At 43.2% G+C, this 25707-nt stretch overlaps 2 protein-coding genes across 3 annotated transcripts in view; both read right to left on the bottom strand.

The window, feature by feature from the left end:
* Window positions 1–6901, bottom strand: part of ZNF786 (zinc finger protein 786) — a 21172-nt gene extending 14271 nt beyond the window's left edge. The window contains exon 1 of one of the 2 annotated variants that reach the window (XM_081799908.1): window positions 5138–6901. Coding sequence is in view for 1 of the 2 variants with exons in the window: in XM_031025483.2 (XP_030881343.2) it covers window positions 3758–3775 (18 nt within the window). In the remaining variant the exon portion in view is untranslated. Of the gene's footprint in view, window positions 1–3757; window positions 3866–5137 lie in introns of those variants that run through there. The other variant, XM_031025483.2, reaches the window with a different exon arrangement.
* Window positions 6902–13387: 6486 nt separating this feature from the next.
* On the bottom strand, window positions 13388–22098 carry ZNF425 (zinc finger protein 425). Its single transcript, XM_006730888.3, has 4 exons — window positions 21988–22098; window positions 20877–21003; window positions 17734–17889; window positions 13388–15524 (listed from the first exon to the last, which is right to left on the bottom strand). The coding sequence occupies exons 1-4, from the start codon at window positions 22003–22005 to the stop codon at window positions 13567–13569; spliced, it is 2259 nt and encodes a 752-aa protein (XP_006730951.2). The 5' UTR covers window positions 22006–22098; the 3' UTR covers window positions 13388–13566.
* Between the last annotated feature and the right edge of the window lie 3609 nt (window positions 22099–25707).

The raw sequence follows: 25707 nt of genomic DNA, 5'->3' as shown, positions 1-25707 counted from the left end.
CACACACACACACACACACACACACACACACACACACACACACACACACACACACACACACACACACACACACACACACACACACACACACACACACACACACACACACACACACACACACACACACACACACACACACACACCCCTTCGAGAATCTACCAGCTACCTCAGATTACCTTGTTTTATGAGCCCTACCTATCCACACCTGGTGTTACAACTTTCCAACTGATTTCAGATAATGATCCTCTCACTTCACAGTAACTCACAAGCACTACCCCTTCTTACACCCACTTCCATAAGTCAATTTCAGGTAGTTTTTAAGATAGCTTATTTTTTAATAATTTAACATGCATAAAACTGTGTTTTTATTGGGTTCTTATCTTTTCAACATGTCACTGACAGGAAGAAAAAATAAGATAAACAGAGAGGGAGGTAAACTATAAGAGACTTAACTATAGCAAACAGAGAGTTGCTGGAGGGGTAGTGGGTGGAGGGATGGGGTAACTGGCTGGTGGGCATTAAGGAGGGCACTTGATGTAATAATGAGCACTGGGTGTTATATGTCAGTGATGAATCACTAAATTCTACCCCTGAAACTAATAATACAGTATATGTTAACTAAATTGAATTAAAACAAAAACATGTCAGTGACAAACTTTTAGAGTGTTATGCGCTAACACCCTTTCTCCCATAAGCTGTGGTTTTTATTGCATGATTTTGCATTGCACTGTGATTTTTAGAAATGCATGTGATGTATTATAGCAGAAATGAATGCATGTTTTTGCTTAAAATATACTCATTCTCTTCTTTTGATTAAATTCCTTACTTTTAAAATGTTTTCAAGAAATGCTCAAAAAGCCTTCATTGGTTATTACTTTAATTTTCAGAAGTTTAAGGTTCAGAGAATTAGAGAACACTGTAACAAGTATCCTAGTATTTACTACTGATTTAACAAATTTAACATCTTTCTTCAGATTTCCTTTAAATGAAATAGAATATGACAGATGAAACTCAAGTCCTCTAGTCCCTCTTTAATACTGTTCTCATACTCAGTCCTATTTTCTCTTCCAAGAGAATGCAAACATTATGGTGCATGTAGTAACTTTTGTTTGTGCTTTTAATTCTTACATAGACATAAGTAACTATAAATAAGTATTACTTTGTCTTTTATGCACAAATCCTTTATTATACTGCAGCTTGTATTTTTCACTCATCATCTATCCATATTGATACATACAGAACTGATATACTTTTGTGTCATGTTCCACTGTCTGAATAGGTCATAATTTTTAATCCATTCTTTTATCCATTGACCATTTGTCTACAGTTCTCTGAACTGCCTGTTCAGATCCTTTGCCCATATTTTTACTGGGTCATCTATCATTTCATTTCTAGGACTTCTTTAATTTTTAAAAAAAATTTATTTATTTATTTGAGGGTGGGGTGAGGGAGAGAGAGAGAAAGTCTTTTTTTTTTTTTTAAGATTTTATTTATTTATTTGACAGAGAGAGACACAGCGAGAGAGGGAACACAGGCAGGGGGATTGTGGGAGAGGGAGAAGCAGACTCCCCACCAAGCAGGGAGCCCTATGCAGGGCTTGATCCCTTGTGACCTGAGCGGAATGCAGATGCTTAATGACTGAGCTACCCAGGCGCCCCTTTTATGTAATTTGTGTATTGATTAACTGTTGAGTATATTAGGTTACAAATACTTTCTCCTTGTGTACGTCTTATCTTTTAATTTTATTTATGCTTATATTGTACATAAATTTTCAGTTTCGATGTAAACATATCAATCTTAGGTCGTTTTGCTTTCTGTGTTGTTTTTTTTTTTTTTTTAAAGATTTTATTTATTTATTTGAGAGAGAGAGAGAGAATGAGACAGAGAACATGAGAGGGGGGAGGGTCAGAGGGAGAAGCAGACTCCCTGCCGAGCAGGGAGCCCGATGTGGGGCTCGATCCTGGGACTCCAGGATCGTGACCTGAGCAGAAGGCAGTCGTTTAACCAACTGAGCCACCCAGGCGCCCCTGCTTTCTGTGTTTTAAACATTTTTTCTATATGTAGGTTACAGAGATATTCTAAATTTTTTTCCAAAAGGCTTGTTTTACTTTTCATGTTTAGATTTTAAATTTATCTGGAACATAATGTAATTTTTTTGTTATACAGTGGTGATCTACCTTAATGTTATTTTCCAACTGGAAAAGGCAATTGTCCCAATACTGCTTTTGAAAGTCTCTGTATTACTTTCCTAAAGCTGCTGTAACAAAGTATCCCAACTGGGTGGTTTAAAACAATAAAAATTTATTCTCTTATAGTTCTAGTGGCTAGAAGTCTGATACCAGGTGTCAGCAGGATCATGCTATCTCTGAAGCCTCCAGGGGAGAAGCTGTTCCATGTCTTTCCCTTAGGTTCTAGTACTGGCTGGCAATCCCTGGCATTTCTTGACTTAAAGCTGCATAACTCCAATCTCTGTCTCCACTGTAACAGTAACTTTGTGTGTCTGGATCTCTGTGTTTCCTCTTAAAAAGATAACAGTCACACTGGATTAAGAACCTACCCTACTACGCTATGATCTCATCTTAACCAATTAAATCTGCAACAACCTTACTTCATGTAAGGTCACAATCTGAAGTTCCAGAAAGGGCATGAATTCTGGGGAGACACTAGTCAACAAAGTACAGTCTACATCTGGGTTGTCTTTCCGTTTTCACTGCTGTGTGTGTCTATCCCTGCACAAAATAGCACGGTAGTAATTCTATGGGCTTCTAATAAGTTTCATTATCTGCTAGGGCAATTCCCTTTTCGTTGTTCTTTTTTCAGAATCATATTTTTGGCATTTTTCCAAATGAAATTTAGAATCTGTTTGTCTAAAGTCACCAAAAGTCTTACTGCCATTTTAATAAAACTGCAGTAAATGTATATGTTAAGTTGGAAGAAAAGTATCATTTTTACTGTATTTAGTCTTTCCATCTATAGGCCTGGTTATCTCCCATTTATTTATAATTTCCCCATAAAGGTGTTGCATATCTTTTGAATATTTAATCCTAGAAATTACATTTTCTTAGCGGAGACTGTTAACGCTATTTGGAAATTAATAACCTCATGAATTCGTTTAGTAATCAGGAAAAATGGTCAAAATCAAAGTTTATAAGACATTTAAAAAAAAAATAATGGCCATTCCCTCTAAACCTCGATTACAACAAAACATTAAATAATCAAATAACGTGTACTCTGTTTAGGGTTTTATATCCTATTCTATTCCTTCCAACCTCCCTTCCTTCCTTCCACTCAACACAAACTGTAACACGTTAGCAGATGAATTCTCTTATTCAAGCTGCTGCCAGACAATCGCTTTAATCCTCAAAATCTTGTCTTTAAAACACTTGTTCCGAATTCAGTAACTGTGATGTAAACTGGCTGAGCTCTAACACAAACCGCCGGCACCAGACCCATTTCTCTCCTTTCCCTTGCCTGCCCCCGCCGCGCCCGGGCGCCCCCCGCCCAGGCTGGGCCCGCTGCTGAGCCCTGGTCCACGCTCGGTTTGTTCGCGAGGGCGGCCACGGACGAGCCCCAGAAGTGGCGGTCACCGGCTCCGTCCAGGGCCCAGACCGTACACTCGGAGCCTCGCGCGACCTCCAGGCTCCGTTTCCACCCGTTCTCTGCTGCCACCTCACGAGGACCCCGGATGGGTACCCGCCAAGCCGGAGCCCCGCCCCGAGCCCGGAATCCGGGCGTCCGCGCGGGAAGCCTTTCTTACCGGAGCCGGTTCGGCCATGGCCCTCCGCGGTCCCGTCCGGCCGCTGCCCCGGAGACACCGAGCGCCGTGTCCGCCCCCCGAAACCTCCTCGGCGCGCGGCCTCCCGCCCCGCCCCGCAGGGCCAGCCCCCACGCGGTGCACGCTGGGACTCGAGCCTGCCCTCGCCCCACAGCGCCCCCTGCGGCCCGGAGGAGCCAGCGACGCCCGCGGCACCGCCTTCGCAGGGCTGCCGCGCTGGCCGCAGTGCGGTCGGTGGCGGGTCGTCTCGCTCTGCCGGAGTCTCCAAACGAGAAAGACCAAGACCCAGACGCGCTGGAAGGCGCTGGAGAGAGGGAGACGGAGAGGTGGACGTGCAGACTGAGCTGCAAGTAGGGAGGAGACTCACTCTTCACTGAGCCCTGGACGGAGAGGGGGTGCGGGATTGGTTCCTCCCGAAGCGGACCCCAGGCGAGGGTAGGATCATCTGTGAGGCCATCCCGGGAACGGAGCGAGGGCGGTGAACCGGCCAAGGGGGTCAAGGAGCAGGCCCCGCCGTGGCAATGGGGAGTCTGTGGTGCCGGGCACTCTGAGAGTGTGCAGACCTGCTCAGAATCCTCCCGCCGGGGGCCAGGGGCCAGGAGGCTGGGAATTCATTCTCGGGGAGTCAGGCAGACACACGGCATCGCTGACACCATGGACTTAAATTAGGAACATGACTTACAGTCTATAAAATCAAAGAAATTGTATTATAACCTAAATATGAAATGGTCCTTAAATGTACCCCGTCTTTCACTCTTATTTATTTATTTTTTTTAAGATTTTATTTATTCATTTGACAGAGACAGAGATAGCGAGAGCAGGAACACAAGCAGCGGGAGTGGGAGGGAGAAGCAGGCTTCCCTCGGAAGAGGGAACCCGATGTGGGACTCGATTCCAGGACTCTGGGATCATGACCTGAGCCCAAGGCAGACGCTTAACGACTGAGCCACCCAGGCACCCCCGTTTTTCACTTTTAATCACCCAGGGTGGTTGAAGTGCTGAGATATATGTAATTGCTATACCCACCTTAAAGGTTTAAAAAAAAAATCGAAAAGTATGAAATTTAACAATAAAGCAAACTTAAAAAGTAAAAGTTGTTTATAATTCTGGTACTCTCATGTAAATGCTCTATTTCCTCATATAAATTTCCAGTCTCTGTCCACAGACATGTACTCTTTATATGGTTCTGAGACACACACCATTTTTTCTTGTTTCACTTACCACATCAAAGTTTTCCATGTTTCTCATAATTTTATAATTATACTCGTAAATGGATGTAATTCAAGGCAATGTATTAATCTGCTAGGGTTGCCATAACAAAGTACCACAGACTGGGTAGGTTAAAGAAATTAACTTTCTCACAGTTCTGGAGGCCAGAAGTCTGAGATCAAGGTGTCAGCAGTGTTGCTTTCCTCTGAGAACTCCTTGGTTTGCAGATGGGCACCTCCTTCCTCTGTCCTCCAAGGTTGTTCCTCAGGCTAGATGTTTTGTGTCCTAATCTCTTGACATTGGACTAGGGCCCACCCATAATGACCTCATTTTACCTAAATTGCCTCTTTAAAGGCCCTATGTCCAAATATAGTTCTGTTCTGACGTACTGGGGGTTAGAACTTCAACATACGAATGTTGGGAGAATACATTTCAGCCCATAGAAGGTAGGGTAGTATGAAATATTTAGGAGCAGTTAAAAAAATGTGGCCATAAATAATGCTGCTTGAATATTTTCATATACATAGTCTTAAAAGTGCTAAGGATAGACCAATACATTAAATTAGATTAAGATTTAAAACATTTTTGTACATCAAAAAACATGATAGCATAGCCAAAATTAGGTCAGACTGGGAAAAGATATTTCCAACAAGCAAAAGCATCCGGAGAATATAAATAACTTCTAAAAATCAAAAGACTAGCCAGGAGGAAAATGTGCAAAATTATGAACAGTAAATTCACAGAAAGAGGAAAAAAATGAATAGGCAATAAACACACAAAAATGTTCCATCTTGTTAGTCAGGGAAATGCAGTATCTGCTTAAGAAGATGTGCATATCCTATCACCCAGCAAGTCTTACCTTGCTGCTAGTTTTGCACATTTACATGGGAGCCATACTTAAGAATCTCTATAGCAGCATTGTTTTAAGAGCAAAAACAGGTAAGCAATTTAAATGTCTGTCACCCAGAGGATGGGTATCTTGTGGGGTTTTTTCCCCATACATTGAAAACTAGCAGCAAAAACTAATGAACTGTAGCTAAAAACAGCACACATGAATAGCACTAACACAATGTTGAGTGAAAAGGCATGTTGCAGATTACATACAGTATGGTACCTCTTACAGAAACTTTAGAACATATAAAATAGCACTATATTTAGGAATATTACATATGTAGGAAAAGCATACAGACATGTACAGGAATACTCAATGGGATAGCAGTTATCTCTGGGAGGTGGGATGGGGAAGAGGTGGTGAGGAGAGGACTGAAACCAAGGTTACACAGGTGCTCCATCAGTACAGATGGTTCCCGATTTGTGATGCTACCGCTTATGATTTCTCAGCTTTACAATGGTGTGAAAGCAATGTGCATTTGGTAGAAACTATATTTTGAATTTTGATCTTTTCCTGGGCTGGTGAATGCTGGAGGATCCTCTCTCGTGATGCTGGGCAGCTGCAGTTCCCAATCAGCCATGCGATCACAAGGGGCAAAACCCAATACGCTTACAACCATCAGCACTCACAGAGCCATTGTTTGTCAATTTCAGTACAATATTCAATACATTACATGAGATAGTCAACACTTTATTATAAAATAGACTTTGTGTTCGGTGTTTTGCCCAACTATAGGTTAATGTAAGCGCTTTGAACACATTCAAGGTAGGCTGGGTTAAGCTATGATGCTCAGTAGGTTTAGGTGTTTTATTTTACTTTTTTTCAAAAAGATTTTATTTATTTATTTGACAGAGAGAGAGAGTGTGCATAAGCAGGGGGAGTGGCAGGCAGAGGAAGGAGAGGGAGAAGCAGGCTCCCCACCGAGCTAGGAGCCCGATGTGGGGCTCGATCCCAGGACCCTGGGACCATGACCTGAGCCAAAGGCAGACGCTTAACCGACTGAGCCACCCAGGCGCCCCGGTTTAGGTGTTTTATTTTTTTTTTTAATTTTTTTTTTAAGATTTTATTTATTTACCTGAGACAGAGAGAATGAGAGACAGAGAGCACGAGAGGGAAGAGGGTCAGAGGGAGAAGCAGACTCCCCACCGAGCAGGGAGCCCGATGTGGGACTCAATCCCGGGACTCCAGGATCATGACCTGAGCCGAAGGCAGTCGCTTAACCAACTGAGCCACCCAGGCGCCCTTAGGTGTTTTAAATGGTATTTTCAACTTACGATGGGTTTACTGGGACGTAACCCCACTGTAAGTCACAGATCTGTACTACTAATGACTTACTACTCAAGCTGAGCCAATGGCTCACAGGTGAACATTCTTTACATCTTCTGAATCTTTTTTTAAAATTTATTCATTTGACAGAGAGAGATACAGCAAGAGGGAACACAAGCAGGGGGAGTAGGAGAAGGAGAAGCAGGCTTCCCGCTGAGCAGGGAGCCCAATGTGGGGCTCAATCCCAGGACCCTGGGATCATGACCTGAGCCGAAGACAGACACTTAACCAACTGAGCCACCCAGGTGCCCCACACCTTCTGAATATCTTTGATTGCAAGGTACATGTAAATAAATTAATCAAGTCATCACTGAGTTTTGCCATCTCATGGGGAGGGACACAGGCTTGTAAAAAAACAATGTCAAAACAATATTCAATAAAACTATTAACAGAGGAAAGTATGAAGCACTACAGGAGCATCAGAGAAAGGATTAGCTGGCTATCTCCAAAGGCAGAGTTCATTGAACTCCCTTTGTCCTAGCGTTTTGACTATGAAACTGTTTTCAAAAAATTTTACAATATGTATGTATACACACACACACGCACGATTTGTCATTCTAACTTCAGTTCACAAATACGGTAATATATAACTTCTAATGTTTATTCTACAATTGCACTGTGATTTCCTCTTTAACCTATGAGTTCCTTAGGAGTGTATTTTTAAAGTTTCTAAGCCTAGGAAATTTTGTTTTTAGTTTAAAGTTTTCTTTCTTATTCCTAAGTTAACAGTTCATGGTAGGAGAAATTTGATCACGATGAAATGGACTTTTAAAAATATGCTGAGGGCGCCTGGGTGGCTCAGTTGGTTAAGTGACTGCCTTCGGCTCAGGTCATGATCCTGGAGTCCCGGGATCGAGTCCCGCATCGGGCTCCCTGCTCGGCAGGGAGTCTGCTTCTCCCTCTGACCCTCCTCCCTCTCATGTTCTCTCTCTGTCTCTCATTCTCTCTGTCTCAAATAAATAAATAAAATCTTTAAAAAAAAAATAAAATAAAAAAATAAATAAAAATATGCTGAGACTTCATTGTACCTATTAATTACATTGTTAATTTTTGTAAGTCCTCTGTGTTTAAAACCAATGTTATTTCCTATACAAGGCTTTCTATTGGGCAAAACTAGTAAATTTTTTGCTGTTCACATCAGATTATTAATGGTTATTAAGTTTATTGTCTGCTTGATGCACACATTTATGAAAGGTATGCTATCAAACTAAAATTATGTTATGTTTATTTTGGTCATTTTGTAACTTTTGCTTTTTTTTAATATTTTATTTATTTGAAAGTGAGCGAAAGTGAGAGAGCTCACAGAGGGAGAGGGAGAAGCAGATTCACCTCTGAGCAGAGGTGGGGCTTGATCCCAGGATCCTGGGATCATGACCTGAGCTGAAGGCAGACACCTAACCAACTAAGCCACCCAGGTGCCCCATAACTTTTGCTTTTCATATTACAAATCCACATTGTTAGGTTCATGTGTTTTTTTTTCCCTTTTCTTTTTAAACAAGTTCATGATTCTTAAATCTTAGTGGACTTTTATGGACTTTGCCATGAACTCTAACTCATTCTCATTGTAGTTTCACTACTTCATTCAGTAAATCTTTTTCCATCATTTTATTTTCATTCTTTACTGTTTGTAGTCATCTCTACCGTAAACTTTATATAGTAAGTATGAAGTTTTAAAATACCTGACAGTCTTCTATGTAACTAGTTATTTTAATCACCCTGGATATTATTTTTATTCCTTTTTTCTTCAGCTGTTTTAGAACCTATGTATTAACGAATTAGTGATTGATCTTGATTTATTTTAACAGCTTCATTGAGGCACAATTGACATACCATAAACTGTATACATTTAAAACTTATAATTTGTTAAGTTTTGACATGTATAAGTTCACAAAACCATCCTCAAAATCAAGATAATAAACATACCTACAATCCCCCCACATTCTCCATGCCCTTCATGTTTTTCTCCTTATTCTTTTTAAAGATTTATTTATTTGAGAGAGAGAGAGAGAGCATGAGCAGGGGGAAGGAGCAGACTCCCCGCTGAGCAGGGAGCCTGACATGGGGCTCGATCCCAGGATCTTGAGATCATGACTTAAGCCGAAGGCAGATGTTTGACTGAGCCACCCAGGTGCCCCGATTTTTCTCCTTATTCTTGAAGCTAGTTTCACCATCATTGCTAGGTGTGGACTAATTTTTACCATCTTCCTATGTAATGGAAGTGCACTTTTCAATGGAGAACTTTGGAAACCTCTCAGCCATTTTCAGGTATCGCTACTCAGACACTCCCTTTGTTTTATTTTATTTTTTTAAAGACTTTATTTATTTGAGAGAGAGAGAGTGAGAGCATGAGAGGGGAGAGGGTCAGAGGGAGAAGCAGACTCCCCACTGAGCAGGGAGCCCGATGTGGGACTCAATCCTGGGACTCCAGGATCACAACCTGAGCTGAAGGCAGTCGCTTAACCAACTGAGCCACCCAGGCACCCTCAGACACTCCCTTTATTATTTTTTTCCTTCTGGAACTGTTAGTTATATATTAGAAGCTCTCAATCAATTCTCTATGTATCCTCACTGCTTTCGTACTTTTATTATTCATATTTATCTCTCTACTTCATTCTGGGTAGATTCCTAAAGCTTATTCTATTCAGGATGTTAGTTCAGTCAGTAACTTTATTTTCTCATTTCCAAGGCTCTTTTTCATATCCACTTGCTTGTATATCTCTTCATTTTTTATTTCCTAGTATTTTTAAATGTTAGAATTCATTTATATTTTGGTGAATGAAATGTACTGATTTTAAGATATCTTCCAGATGTCTCTATTATTATTTTTTTTTTAAAGATTTTATTTATTTTAGAGAGAGAGAGTGAGAGAGAGAGAGCATGAGAGGGGGGAGGGTCGGGAGGGTCAGAGGGAGAAGCAGACTCCCTGCCGAGCAGGGAGCCCGATGCGGGACTCGATCCAGGGACTCCAGGATCATGACCTGAGCCGAAGGCAGTCGCCTAACCAACTGAGCCACCCAGGCGCCCCTGTCTCTATTATTTTAAATTTATATGGAGTGCGCGCCTGGGTGGCTCAGTCGTTAAGCGTCTGCCTTTGGCTCAGGTCATGATCCCAGGGTCCTGGGATCGAGACCGCATCGGGCTCGCTCCTCGGGGGGAAGCCTGCTTCTCCCTCTCCCACTCCCCCTGCTTGTGTTCCTGCTCTCGCTGTGTCTCTCTGTCAAGTAAATAAAAATCTTTAAATTTATATGGAGTGAATTCATCTTCTGATTTTGTTTTGTTGGCTCACTTAAACTTAGATCTCGATGGGTTTTGGAATTACAGTCTACAGGATCATTTAGAAGGGGGCGGGGAGAGTTTCTGTGTATATGTGAGAACATGTGCACATCCAACTATTCCTGTCTAGCTGTTTCGCAGTTGTGTCTACCTGATTCCCTAGAACCCTCAAGTCCATAATCAAGTCCTATGTAGTTCAGTGCTCCTTCACCCCTAGCCCGCCCTGTGTTAGTGGGTATATCACAGATCCAAGTATTAAGCCACAGAACAGCTTGATCTGGATGGAGAAAATGCAAAAGCAAGATCAAATCCCTGCCCTGGCAGGGGTTCAGTCTATGAGGGAAGCAAGCAGGTTACAGCTGAATGCAAAGAGTGCTATCAGAGAAAGGTATTTAGAGGATGTGCTGACATTGTGCACATACCTCAAATGTTCCCGGTGTTGAGACTGAATGGTGGAACAAGGAGTTAGGAAGATAAGGGAGCAGTCATGAGAATATGATGCACTTGGGAAAGATAAGAGTCATTTGGTAAGAGTCAAGTTCATATGGTGAATAAGTAACAAGCTTAAGCTGAAAAGGCAGGTCTGGGTCAGCTCGGAGGTTTTTTCCTAATGTCATGTTAGAGTTTCCATTTATAATAAAATCGGAGACTTCTAAAAATATTTTTTGAGAATGACAGAGTTGCATTTTAGGAAGACCAATCTGTTACAAGGGTGATGAATGCACTGCAGGAAAAAAACGTTAATAAAAACACTAAAATTTTTTAGAAGTTGGCTTAAGTTAGTGGTGATGGTAGAGATAAAGAAGGGCGTTTGGGAGGAATTTAGGAGACAGGTTGGGTGTAGGAAAACCCAGGATCGTTATCAGATTTACAGCTTTGGGGATTAGTTAGTATAACTTCAGAGGTGGGAAATACAAGAGAGTGTAAGGAAGAGGTGCAGAGGGAGGGTTGATATGGATGAGGAGTCTTATTCTGGGCATTTTGTGTTTGAGATGCCTGTGGAAGTCAGAAATACTCGGGAGGAAGCTGGACTATGGATATGGACTTGTAGATTTGAAAGTCATCAGCACCTAAGAGATAACACATGACATTACTACACAAGCTGTGGCTCAGGAGAGAGATGGGCAGACACATACAGCTAGCTGTTAGTTTTTTGGGGGGGGGTTGCTTCTTCCCCATTCTTGGTATTTTTTTTCCATTTAGGAAAGCACAGCACTCCTAATCTCTGTGCTTCCTCATTCACTTTGCTCAGGTCTAGTGCACATCACCAGGTTCTCCAATATTAATTAGTTAAGGCTAAATGAGGTCATAGGGTTGGGGCCCTAATCCAATAGGATTGGTGTCCTTCTAGTAAGAGGAAGAAACACCGGAGATCCCCCACCCCCACCCTGTACCCAGAGAAGAAGTCATATGAGGACCAGGGAGCCAGTTCTCATCAGATACCAACCCTGCTGGCACCTTGATCTTGGGACTTTTAGCTTTCAGAACTGTAAGAAGATAAGTTTCTGTGGTTTAAGCCCCCTAGTCTGTAGCATTTTGTTATAGCAGCCTGAGCTAATACACCCCTAATATATGAAACTTTTATCACAAGAAGCTTTATTACAAAATGGAGGACAGATAAGGCTTAAAGGAAAAGGCCTAACCTCAACTGCACAGGATGACTGACTAGAATGCTTTCAAACAGAGCTTTCCTGCCTCCAGTTTCTCCACTCACTAGATCAAATGTTCTGAAACTTTTCAAACAAGTTCACTTGAGAAGACCGTCACTCAGTACATCTGGGGAGAGTCCCCAGGGCCTGCATTTTCAACATGTATCCCAAGCAGGCACAGACTTGTCCTGAGGTACGCTGGTGAAGAGGCCAGCCAAGGTTGACATCCAGCCCACACGCACCCCGGCACAGGTTAGGGAAAGTGTCTTTTTCTTTGCACAAAGGCACACTGACTCACCGAGGGGGTTGCACCTACAGGAACGTACCAACCAGAGGTGGCACTTATCCTTTTTGTATAAACACTGATTTGTAGGGTGCCCTTGGATCCAGCTGATTCAGGTAATCCACGAGCACCATGTACTACAAAAATGGAAAATTTACATAGACCCCAAGGATTCCCTAAGGAAGTAAATCTATACGTTTTTGTAGGAATGATGTTAAAAGATTGACAGTCCAAGAGACAGATGAAGGTTTGCTAGAACAGGCTGGAAAATCACCTTATAATGATAGATTAAGCCACAGAACAAAAAATGCAGTGATGTCTTGGACTGGCAGTATTTTTTCCTTTGGTATTTACCTAAGAGACCCCAATATTAAGGCAAGTATGTTTCTTGGAGAATTGACATACACTATTGAAATGCAGAGAGATTAGATACAGGTCACTGCTTGTTACTCACAATGGTGGGCTTTTAGATGATTTAAATTAATCCAGAGGGAAATGACACTTACGTGCGCCACTGTTAACAAAGGAGATGGTAGATGACGTTTATTTTTGGCAATAGAGAGAAATCCTCCCGAGACGCAGATGCTCTCTCACCACGTGAGAGAAAATGAAAATTCACTATGAGAAAACTGAAAATCTCAATACAAATTTAAATAAGGAGGCCTGGTAATAGGGAGCAGAAAGAAAATGTTCCTTCCATGACCGGCAGGCCTTGCCCATGGGGACTACAGAGGGGAGATGCCTCTTTTGTTATGTCTGGATTATTTGGTTTTTTTTGTTTTTTTTGTTTTTTAAAGATTTTATTTATTTATTTGAGAGAGAGAGAATGAGAGAGAGAGAGCACGAGAGGGAAGAGGGCAGAGGGAGAAGCAGACCCCCCGCTGAGCAGGGAGCCCGATGCGGGACTCGATCCCGGGACTCCAGGATCATGACCTGAGCCGAAGGCAGTCGCTTAACCGACTGAGCCACCCAGGCGCCCCATGTCTGGATTATTTGGAATCTTCGTGAAGGAGCCATCATGCCGCCCTGCCTGCTCTGCAGCAGGCCAGTGTATCTGAGGTCAGCGTTTTGTGAATTCCTTATCCAGCTTATGCCATGGATCCAAGAGCTGCTAGCTCCGCCTAAAAGCTGTCGCCGCTTCCTTTCTGCGCGGCTTGACCTAGACACTGAAGGGCTTTTCCCTGGCATGTACCGCAACATGGGTGTTGAGTGCCCCCATGTACGTAAAGCTCCTTCCACACTCACCACAAGAAAAAGGCCTCTCCCCTCTGTGATGGTGCAGATGGGTCTTCAAACTTCTCTTCTGGAGGAACCCCTTGCCACATTCAGAGCACCTGAAGGGCTTCTCTCCACTATGCGTATGCAAGTGGACCTTCAAACTTCCCCTTATGCAGTAGCTCTTGTCACACTCGGGACACTGGAAGGGCTTCTCACCACTATGGACTCGAATGTGTTCAGTGAGCCTGTACTGCTGAGTGAAACTTTTGCCACATTTAACACAGGAGAATGGCTTTTTGTCACTGTGCTGGAGCAGGTGGCTCTTCAAATTTCCTTTGAGACGGAAACTTTTATTGCACTCAGGACACTGGAAGGGTTTCTCTCCACTGTGGATTCTCTTATGTTCAGTGAGCTGAGACTGCTGAGTATAGGTCTTACCACACTCGCCACATGCAAAGGGCTTCTCGCCCCTGTGTATCCGCTGGTGGAATTTCATGGAGGCCTTCCAGAAAAAGCTCTTGTCACACTCAGGACACTGGAAAGGCTCCTCCCCACTGTGAAGTCTCATGTGCTCAGTGAGGTGCGAGTGTCGGCTGAAGCTCCGGCTGCACTCAGAACAGGAGAATGGCTTTTCTTTGGTGTGGACCTTGAGGTGCTCCGTGAGCCTCGACTGCCGAGGAAAGGTCTTTTTGCACTCGTCACAGGAGAATTCCTTTTGCCTGTTGTGGACTCTGCTATGGCGAGTGAGCTTAGAGGGCCGGGTGAACCTCTTGCCACACTCCCCACAGGAGAATGGCTTCTCCTCACTATGTAAACGCTGGTGGGCCTTCATGGCATTCTTCCAAGAGAAGCTCCTGTCACACTCTGGACACTGGAAGGGTTTCTTCCCACCGTGCTGAAACAGATGGGCTTTTAGGCTCCTCTTTAGGCGGAAACTTTTCTTACACTCGGGACACTGGAAAGGCTTCTCTCCCGTATGAACTCTGATATGTTCAGTGAGTTTCGTCTTGTGTGTGAATTTCCTACCACATTCGTCACAAGAAAACGGCTTCTCTCCACTGTGTATCCTCTGGTGGGCCTTCACGGCAGCCTTCCGGGAGAAGCTTCTGCCACATTCTGGACAATGGAAGGGCTTCTTCTCATTGTGTTGGCAAAGATGGGCCTTCAAACTCCTCTGCTGGCGGAAGCTTCTGTTGCACTCTGGACATTGGAAAGGCTTCTCCCCAGTGTGCACCCTGAGGTGCTCAGTGAGCTTGCATTGCTTGGTGAAACCCTTGCCACACTGCTCACAGGAAAATGGTTTCTCCCTTTTGTGCAAACACAGATGCTTCTTCAATGTGGCTTTACACTGGAAGGTCTTGTCACATTCAGGGCACGGAAAGGGCCGCTGCCCCGTGTGAACAACCTGGTGGTGAGTGATCAGGCTGCATTTGAGATAGTAGCTCTTCTCACACTTGCCACACTGGAAACGCTTCTTCTTACACAGGATCATCCGGTTCCACCTGAGTTCAGGGTTCCCTCTGGATTTGTTTTTGTGCTTTGAATATTTACAGGGCTGGCTCTTAGCGTGCTTTCTTTTGTGCTTTACCAAGTCCCTCTTTAGCTGAAAGACCTTCCCACAGACAAAGCAGGAATAAAATCTTGGTCCTGGTGGAATTTCCAAGTGACCTGGAGTATCTACCAGCTTATGCCATGGATTGCTCTTATCCTGATTAGATGCTCTAAGGTCGAGGTTTTTATGTACAATCCCTATTTCTTGGAGACTTGGATGCTGTAAGGCGGCTCTTTGATCTGATAAGATCTTTCTTTCCTCCCCTGGTAAGGTAGCACATGAACCCTGCTTTAGGAGACCATTTAAATGGCCTTCCTCCTCTTTTGCCCTGAGAGTTCCTTGGTCACCTGGAGAGAAAAAAAGAAGACCCACCCTTACCAGTAATGTGTCTGTGCTATGGTGGGGTCAAGACTTGTGTTCACATCTCTAACAGCACAGGAAAACGAATCTAATTGATTTTGATGACTCTGTGCATCTGCCTGCCACAGGTAAATTATATTTAACTTTGATATGTAAATCCTTCTGTTATGTGTTAAGAAATGGCTTAGTGTGGGGAAAAAAAATTGCAGGCAAATATATCTTGTGAACTTATGGATGACCCTCAGAGGGTAAGCAGAAGTTGAAAGAAAATAAAGATGAGTTAGTCTGAGAATATGACCATTCTATTTCCTTAAATCTGTTAAATAAGGCTTTGGGTCATATTCTTGCCCCTTCTACCACAGATTTCAGGAAAAGCTTTCTGGAAGAAATGCTAATAGGTATCTTTCTTAGGAATGTCAAATGGCAATTGACTAAATTCACAAAGAACACTATGGAGATAATTCCCTTTTCCAAGAACTCTGCATTATAAGAAAGGTATTAATATAAGCACAGTCAGTGCTGTTCCCAAAGTAAAAGCCACGAGGACAGGAAATGGGGAGCTCAGTTAGCACCTTATTCTCACCCACAAAAACTGGAGAGAACAATTTCAGATGCTCACTGGAGCCTCTATATCTCAGAACTGCTTTTTCTCCCACCTGTTGAACTGGGTCCTGGGGTTCTCCTTTTTTAAGTCTCACCTGTCAGGAAGGGTGGGCCTGTCCCCAGAGAAGGACTCTGATTATGCTCTGTGGTCATCTTAACAACAACACAGGTTATGTTTCCAACCGGGTGATGTCATTTAGTAAGTTAGCGCTCCACAGCTGATGTCTAGATCATACTTACCTGTCTCCTTGAATCCTATTTCTTATCACTTACTATTTATGCCAGGCAGAGAAGCAGTTGTGATTACTGGGTGAATGCCACCTGGCACGAAGGGAACACTACTTTCTAGGGATAGCCACTAAAGTTGTCCATTCGTTGTTATTCAGAAACCTTTCCAGGTCCTCCCTTTCTATAGGATGAAGTCAAACTTCCACCTTGGCATTCCTAGCCTCAGATAAACTGGCATTAATTTATGTTTCCCCTTCTCCATCTGCCATATCATTCCAAGAATAACATTAAGCTATACATTTTCTAAATACAATAGGCTTGTTCCCACCTCTGAGCCTCAGCTCATGTGTGACCCCTGCCGATCTCTGTCTAACCAAATCTGCCCATTCTTTGCTATTTAAATCCTAATTCCTTAGAAGTCCTCCTGGGAAACTGCTATCTCTACTCCACACATTCTCCTCTAAATCCCTATAGCACTACTACTACTGCCACTTACTATTTTATTAAATTGTATACAGTCCCATTTTATAGATGACTAGTCCAACAGTTCAATATAATCGACTAACTTAACCGCCATGTCAGGTCAGTAAGATAATAAACTCCTATAGGAGAATATACATATAGATATATAGATCTCTCCATCCCATCCCCAGCCTAAGTAATAACTGACAGTCCTATGAACATGGTAGGGACTCAATACTCATTAGATGAATGAAATAAGAGACGGTGGCAATGAAATAAAGTCCTTGGGAATTCTTTTATTCTTTTGATGGACCTAACCATACATCCCTGGGTTCAAATCCCCTCCTCTTCAGGAGAATCCTTTGACTTCCAGGGACTTAGAAGATCTCCATTTAATAAAACATTAGCATAGTCTAAAAAATGACCTATTCCTTTAAGTATTTAAAGTGTTATAAAGTGTTTCCAATGTTTTTCTTATGATAAAAGGAATTCAAAAAGGAATCCTTCAAAAGGAACTTAAAAAAAAGCCCAAGTTCTAAAAATCTGTACAATAAAAAATAATACGTTATACCACATTGGACGGTTTTCCATTTCTCTCTATTCAAATGGACACAATGGTGTGATGGAGAAGGCGGTTGTTCCTCAAGACTTGACAAGAGGATCCTTTACTTGCTCTTTTACAAATACTTCTTTCCAGGGTCATAATTTTTTTTTTTTTTAATAAAACATACACAACTTCCCTCTTTATAAAAAGTAATACATTCTTATGTTTGTTTCCCACTTGAATAAAAAAACCTAACATTCTCCAACAAAACAATGTTTCTTATTCGCTATGTCCAGCTGCCTATCCAGAAAGATTCAGGAAAATGAAATGAGTCCTGACCCTAAATCCATCATACTCACCAAAATATGCCAACTTTCCAGTCTTCTGCAAGTCCCACTGCTCATCAGTAGAAGGGCTAAGTGTCATGTTTTTCTCCAACGGTCCCTGGTCTCTGATTAACAGCATTCTCCCTTGTTCTATCCAGGAGATCAAATCTGGCTTGGAAAAAACGCCACCTGCAAAGAGAAACCACATAGACTCAGTCTGGGTTTACCTGAGTACTTCACTAAACGTGATTTTCACAGTTAACTTTGATTCCTGAAGATACATCATCAAAGTTAGGTCAAAAAAATTGAGACCCTTGAAATTACATGAATGACAATAAAATACAACCTAACCAAAACTGTTTAGCTTAAACGTCCTCTGCAATATTTCACAAAATTAAAGGAAACAGAGAAGTTAAGGGCGATGATTTTTTTTTTTTTTAAGATTTTATTTATTTGTTAACAGAGAGAGAGACAGCAAGAGAGGGAACACAAGCAGGGGGAGCGGGAGAGGGAGAAGCAGGCTTCCCGCCAAGCAGGGAGCCGGATGTGGGACTCGATCCCAGGACCCTGGGATCATGACCTGAGCTGAAGGCAGACGCTTAACGACTGAGCCACCCAGGCGCCGAAGGGCGATGATTTTTAACAACAGATCTGGGCAGAAAGCATTAACAAATGATCATTATGAGAACAATAAAAAGCAAAATCACAGGGGGTCAAGAAGGGAGCCCGATCACTAAACACCTCTGACTAGACATCCAAGGAAATTAACTACTGAGGTACAGTGAAGGAACCAGGAAGTTCTTCAATGACAACGATTATGAAGGGGGAGAGAGTAATGTGTCTAATGACATAAGCATGAAGGGAAGGAGGGTGGTTATAAGGCAATGGGGTGATTTTAGAAGATGCAACGGATACTATGTAGTAGCATTAAAAATGTAGATTCCTGGGCCTGAGGCTGGACCTGCTGAATCCTAATCTCTGGGGCTGATATCTGGATGTCCTGTAAAGAAAATCATTTGTAGCATGCCTGGGTGGCTCAGTCTGTTAAACGTCTGCCTTCAGCTCAGGTCATGATCCCAGGGTCCAGGATCGAGTCCCGCATCGGGCTCCCCACTCAGTGGGGAGTCTGCTTCTCCCTCTCCCTCTGCCCCTCCCCTCTGCTTGTGCTCTCTCTCTCTCAAAAAATAAATAAATAAAATCTTAAAAAAAAGAAAAGAATTTGTAAATAATGCCCTTTGGGTTTTAAAATGTGGGAAAATCAGACTGGATTTTCCAAGCCCACGGACACTAGTTATTGTAACTCCAAACTCAACACTGGATTAGCACATGGCTCTAGTTTCTTGTAACTTACTGGCCTCAGACTGCTTAGCCTGAACTCCAAAAGTTGAGGTGTCCCGGTGCTCTATCCTATCTACATTTCTCCCTAGATGATCCCATGTAGCCCTCAGGTTTAAAACACCAGATTTGTGAATCCAGTCCTGATCTTCACTTGAAATTCTGGTCTCGCATACCCAATTATATGTATTTCCATATAAATATCTAATAAGCATCTCAAATTTAAGGCTCTCTCCCCAAGCTTTGTCCTGTCAGTGAATAAAGCCATTGCCTTCAACATACTTGAGCCAAAAATCTAGTTGATTTTTCTTTCACCCTGAGGCTCCATATCCAATCCACCAGCAAACTCTCAAATGCTACCTCCAAAAGATATCCAGAGCCCATCTACTTCTCTTTGCATTACTAACTACCTGGTTCAGCTGCCATAAAGCCTCACCTGCCCTGCTGAGATTCTTTTTTTTTTTTTAAGATTTTATTTATTTGACAGAGAGAGACACAGCGAGAGAGGGAATACCAGCAGGGGGAGTGGGAGAGGGAGAAGCAGACTTCCCACTGAGCAGAAAGCCCAACGCGAGACTCCATCCCAGGACCCTGGGATCATGACCCGAGACGAAGGCAGATGCGCAACAACTGAGCCACCCAGGCGCCTCCCTGCTGAGATTCTTGGCTGGTGTCCTTCTTTTCATTGCTGTGCACTGCCATTCATTCTCCACATAGCAATTCAAGTAATTTTTTTTTTTTTAAAGATTTTATTTATTTGACAGAGAGAAACACAGCGAAAGAGGGAACACAAGCAGGGGGAGTGGGAGAGGGAGAAGCAGGCTTCCCGCCGAGCAGGGAGCCCAATGTGGGGCTCTATCCCAGGACACTGGGATCATGACCCGAGCTGAAGGCAGACAAGCTTAACGACTGAGCCACCCAGGCGCCCCCAAGTAATTAACTGTTAAAACAAATTTTGACATGTTACTCCTGTGTAAATCCTCTCATCATCTTATCTTCCTTTCGTCTAGAATAAAATCCTAGAGGCCCTTTTCTCATTTGTTATACCACTGTCCCCTTCTCCTAACCTTCTACACATGTGCTCCAGCAGCCTCCCCGTGGCTCCCACCACACACTGAGCACATACATTCCAACCCCTGAACTTCTGCACTAGTCCTTCCTCTGCTTAGAATTCTCTTCCCCCGATTTCACACAATAGACTCATCTTGTCCTTCGTATCTCAGATGGAAGAGGTTTATAAACCCCAAAGGAGAGATGCCACAGGTTATACTGAGATCAGCTATTAAAATGAAAACAGTAGAAATGGTTTTAATGATACAAGAATGAATTCAAGCAAGTTGGATAAACAGCAAGGTATAATCTCCACAAATTTCTCTTCAAATCTGCTCCCTGAGTATTTCTCTAGGGATACCTAAATGTCCTATCCCCACTGCTCTTTCTCCCTCTACCAGGGAACAATTTTCCCAGGTCTTATGAGGATAGAAAATTCATCCTATTTAGGCAACATAAGCAGGCATCAGAGTATCAGTTAAAAAATAAAAGAGTACACTTAAAAAAGAGAGAGAGACAAATTGATTATTTAATAATTTTAACTGTAGGAGAAACAAGGGAGGGTTTGTGTGAAAGAGACTGCAGAATTGGTAAGACTGAGGGGTGCAGATACCACTAGATAAAAAGGGACAAGTTAAATATTCCCAGGCCATAATAGGAAGTTAAGGACATATTCTGAGTGTAAATTAAGCATAGAATTATATTCAGCCAGCCAATAGCTAATACAGAGCAGAAATCCTATTGGTATTAGGCAGGTTCCCCCAAAATGATTCCCTTGAAGCCCAGCTTACCCAGGGAATCAAGAGTCTCATAATTGGTCTTCATCACTTGCTGATACATTTCCTTCTGCCACTTCTCCAGGATCTCCCACTCTTGCTCCGAAAAATACAAGGCCACATCATCAAATGTCATCCTTACCTGGAATCACAAACCGTACATACATACATTTTCACTTTCAAGCTACTGTCTTCCAATGTCCATGTCTTTAAAAGAAGAAACTATACTAAAGTCTCCTTCTCTCTGGATGGTGCCATGAACAATGTAATAAAGGGGTCACAGAAGTCTATTGGACCCACATAGTGAATGAATGACTAGCAGACCTTTGAGCACATGTACCATCTAGAGAGGGATCCTTCACTTAGCAGCAAGCAGTTATTGCTATGCAAGACTTTTAAAAAAACTTTTTATTCTGGAATAATTACAGACTCATACGAAGTTGTAAAGATAGTACAGTCCAGAAAGGTTCCCTGTATCCTGTACCTGTTTCAGGAGGGGGTGAGAAGCAGAAGGGAAAATGCATTACTTTAGTAAGATTATTATATATGAAATTTCAGCAAGGGTAGAAGGAAAACTTGCATAGGTAAGCAGATTATACTTAACTGAATTTAACAGTTTCCTGGATTAAGCTCAGGATATGCGTTTCAAACTCTAAAACCAGTGTTCACATTTTCCATTAACAACCCCAACTGGTTTCACATTTTCTCTCATTTCCTAGAGGCAGCAGTCTCCGGGTCCTCTCAGGCCCACTCTCCCTTCCCGTGACTTTTTTCATCCGTTTATACAGTTGACGTTCGCTGAGGCCACATTCACCAGCAGAGCACAGAACGAGAGCTCAAGGGAAACCACGACGTTCAAAGAGCCCCGACACAGGGCGGGAAAAAGCGGGTGACCTGAGGGGACGACCGGTAAAGACCCTGGATTTCTCCACTTGGCTCCTTTCTTCCGGCTCAACTGCAGAACAACTGGAGCACCTACACGGCGCCTTCACCGGCCAGGGGCTCGGAGCTCAGTCATGGGTCACCGACAGCCCCCCGCCGCCTCACTCCCCGGCTCGGGACCCCACTCCAGACCGCGACAGGGACGAATTTCTACACAGCCCGCATCCTCCACGGTCCCTCTTACCGGAGCCGGCTCGGCCATGGCCCTTCGCGCTCCCGCCCGGCCCCTGCCCAGGGTCCGGCCCCAGCCCTAGAGACCCCGAGCGCCCGGACGACCCCGCGGAACCTCCCTCTGCGCGCGGCCTCCCACCCCGCCCACCCCGCAGGCCCAGCCCCCACGCGGTGCACGCTGGGACACGAGCCTGCCCCCGCGCCACAGCGCCCCCTGCGGCCCGGAGGAGCCAGCGACGCCCGCGGCTGACGCCTTTGCAGGGCTTGCCGCGCTGGCCGCAGTGCGGTCGGTGGCGGGTCCTGTCGCTCTGCCGGAGTCTCCAAACGGGGAAGACCGAGACCCAGACGCGCTGGAAGGCGCTGGAGAGAGGGAGACGGAGAGGTGGACGTGCAGACTGAGCTGCAAGTAGGGAGGAGACTCACTCTTCACTGAGCCCTGGACGGAGAGGGGGTGCGGGATTGGTTCCTCCCGAAGCGGACCCCAGGCGAGGGTAGGATCATCTGTGAGGCCATCCCGGGAACGGAGCGAGGGCGGTGAACCGGCCAAGGGGGTCAAGGAGCAGGTCCCCGCCGTGGCAATGGGGAGTCTGTGGTGCCGGGCACTCTGAGAGTGTGCAGACCTGCTCAGAATCCTCCCGCCGGGGGCCAGGGGCCAGGAGGCTGGGAATTCATCCACCACCAAATCCTGCCCTTCTTCAGTGAGGTCACTTCTGGTCTACCTTGGACACAGGCCGAGCTGATATTTAACTGTAGGTTTTTGTAGATACATCGTCTCAGGTTGAGGATGATGTATCGTCCTAGTTTGCTGAGAGTGTGTATTATGAGTGAGTGCTTTGTTTTGTCCAATGCTTTTTCTGCACGGATTTCTATTATTGTGTAGTTTTTCTCCCTGGATTTCTATTATTGTGTAGTTTTTCTCCCTTAAGCAATTGATATGGTTGATTAGATGGATTGATTTCTGAACATTGAACCAGCCTTGCATTCCTGCCATAAACCTCACAGTAATAAACTGTGGAGGGTCTGAAATGCCACTCCTCTAACAAGCTAACAGATCCACCTGCCATAGTTTCATTCATGTTGGCAAAACACAAGGCTCATGAGCTTTATGTTCACATCGTTTGCTTGCCCCCAAGTCCCATGGGAATGATATGGGGTGACCCAGATGCATGTTGCACCTATGATGGGTTTGTGTCACAGATGAGGAACCCAAACCTTGGAATTCCCACTCTACAGTAGAGATGCCAGCAATTTGCTCTACTACTCTGATAATCCCTCTTTTGTTTTGTATTTAGGTCATTTACACTAAATGTTGATATATTTGGATTTACATCTATCATTTTATTATTAGTCTTCTGCTTTTCCTATTTTTCAGTTCTCTGTTTCCTCTTCTGTGTTATTTGAACCTGTTTTAGTACTGCATTTTAATTTACTTGTTATAATTTTCACTATATCTTTTTATATTTTATTTTGTGGTTGCTTTAGGAACTACAAAATACACATTTCATGTTCTTTTACTTATTAAAGAAAGCAGCTTTATTGGGATGTAACTAATATACCATACAGTTCCCCAATTTAAACCATACAGTCCAATGACTTTTCGTGTATTCATAGCTTCTTCCTTTTTTTATTTTTATTTTTTTAAGATTTTATTTATTTATTTGTCAGAGAGAGAGAGAGAGCACAAGCAGGGGGAGTGGCAGGCAGAGGGAAAAGCAGGTTCCTGCTGAGCAAGGAACACCATGCAGGACTCGATCCCAGAACTCTGGGATCATGACCTGAGCTGAGGCAGACGCTCAACCGACTGAGCCACCCAGGCATTCCTCTTTCTTTTTAAATTAATAGACTTATTTTGATCAGTTTTTAATTTACAGAAAAATGAGTGTTAAGTACGGATAGTTCTCATTACTCCCTTATCTTCCCTTTCTTTCCCATATTAAAAGAAGCATGCAGGATTTTCAAAATTAAAAAATCCAAGGAAAAAGAACTGCACAATGACCTATACAAAATTCTAACTGAAGAAAATTCAAAACTCTGATTGTTTCAGAACTGATTGAACTGACTTGCAATGTTATTAACAATGTAAGAGTGTAACATGTTCCCCATCTTTTTTGCAACATTTAAAAAAATATATTTTATTTTTAAGTAATCTCTACACCCAGCATGGGGCTTGAACTCACAACCCCAAGATCAAGAGCCAGCCAGGAGCCCCTGCCAACATTTTTCATTTGCTCTGGAATCCATGTTATGTAACCAGAACTTAATTTTGTTTTGATTTGCATTCATTTAATTACTATTGAGGCTGTAGACTTTTCTCTTTTTTTTTTAAGATTTTATTTATTTATTTGACAGAGAAAGACAGCAAGAGAGGGAACACAAGCAGGGGGAGTGGGAGAGGAGAAGCAGGCTTCCTGCCGAGCAGGGAGCCAGACCCAGGCTCGATCCCGGAACCCTGGGATCATGACCTGAGCCGAAGGCAGATGCTTAACGACTGAGCCACCCAGGCACCCCGGGCTGTAGACTTTTCTAAATAGAAAAGTTTATTCATATAATTGTAGATTCACATGGAGTTATAAGAAATAATACAGGAATACTAGTACTCGTGTGTGTGTGTGTGTGTTTAGTTTTATGAGGCTATAGACTTTTCTATGCATTAATTCCTTTTTCCTCCTCTGTAAACTGTTTCTTCATTTCCTATTTGATAATTCGCTGGTGGATCCTAGAAAATGATCTTACATATTTATATAAATTTCCTATCACATCACATTTATTTTCTTTGAGTAAAACCATTGGCTATGTATAATTATAACAGTATATGGTGTTAGTTGTGAATGTGAACTAGTTCTTATTTATTCTAATATCCAGTTTTACTACATCGACAGCCTTTGTTCTATTATAGTGAAATTCACTTTACACCCTTAACTAGTAGTGTTCATGAGCCTTCAAAGTCGATGGAGCCCTTTCTTCTTTATGAGTGTCTGAGGCACTCCCTGACTTCCTTAGTGGTTCTTACATGTCTCCAGTGTTCTGCCTTCTCCCCTGCCAACGAGCACCACAGGGTTAGCTACACATCTCCACCGTTGTCATTGTAGCCCATGGCTATTTCTTCTAAAGCTGCTAGAAGGTCCTCAAAGTTGGGGGCATGATTTTTTCTAGAGTGATTACAGTTTTTGGCCTAATTAACGTCTTTTACTGGGATGCTCAAATTATATTCCCAGGGGGCCAGAGAAGTGATCACCTGAAAGAAATCACCACGTGTTACACACTTGCTGGGTACATGAAAGCCCAGTGTCTTGATGTCCCTTCCATGTTAGAAGGAAAGAAATCATGAATAGGCAAGGATGCAGCTATTTTTGTAAAATTCTGCTTAGTTTCCTAAACTATTCATACCAGGTCAGCCTGTCTGTTCTCCATGAGGAATGAAAATATTTCCCTACATGGCCTTACAAGAATCTTGCCCCAAGCTTTAGGTCATCCCAAGCAAACACATCTCCATTCCCCAGAGTTCTTTCTGGCTGACTTCAGGAAGTCCTAACCCATAAGGAAGCCAGCTATGATAGGAAGACCTTGAATTTTAGAGTGAGAAAGACCTGGGTTTGGATGTTGACTCAACCATCTGCCATCTTTGTGACACCAGGCAAGTCATTTGAACACCCGTAACTTTAGTTTCCATATCCGTAGGGTTACTATAATAATTGAGGTAACACAGATAAAGCATTTTCACCACAGTATCTGG

The sequence above is a fragment of the Leptonychotes weddellii genome, chromosome 12, assembly GCF_054177405.1.
Source record: "Leptonychotes weddellii isolate Sample4059 chromosome 12, ASM5417740v2, whole genome shotgun sequence".
Lineage (NCBI taxonomy): Eukaryota > Metazoa > Chordata > Mammalia > Carnivora > Phocidae > Leptonychotes > Leptonychotes weddellii.
This window is presented reverse-complemented; position numbering and strand designations above follow the sequence as displayed.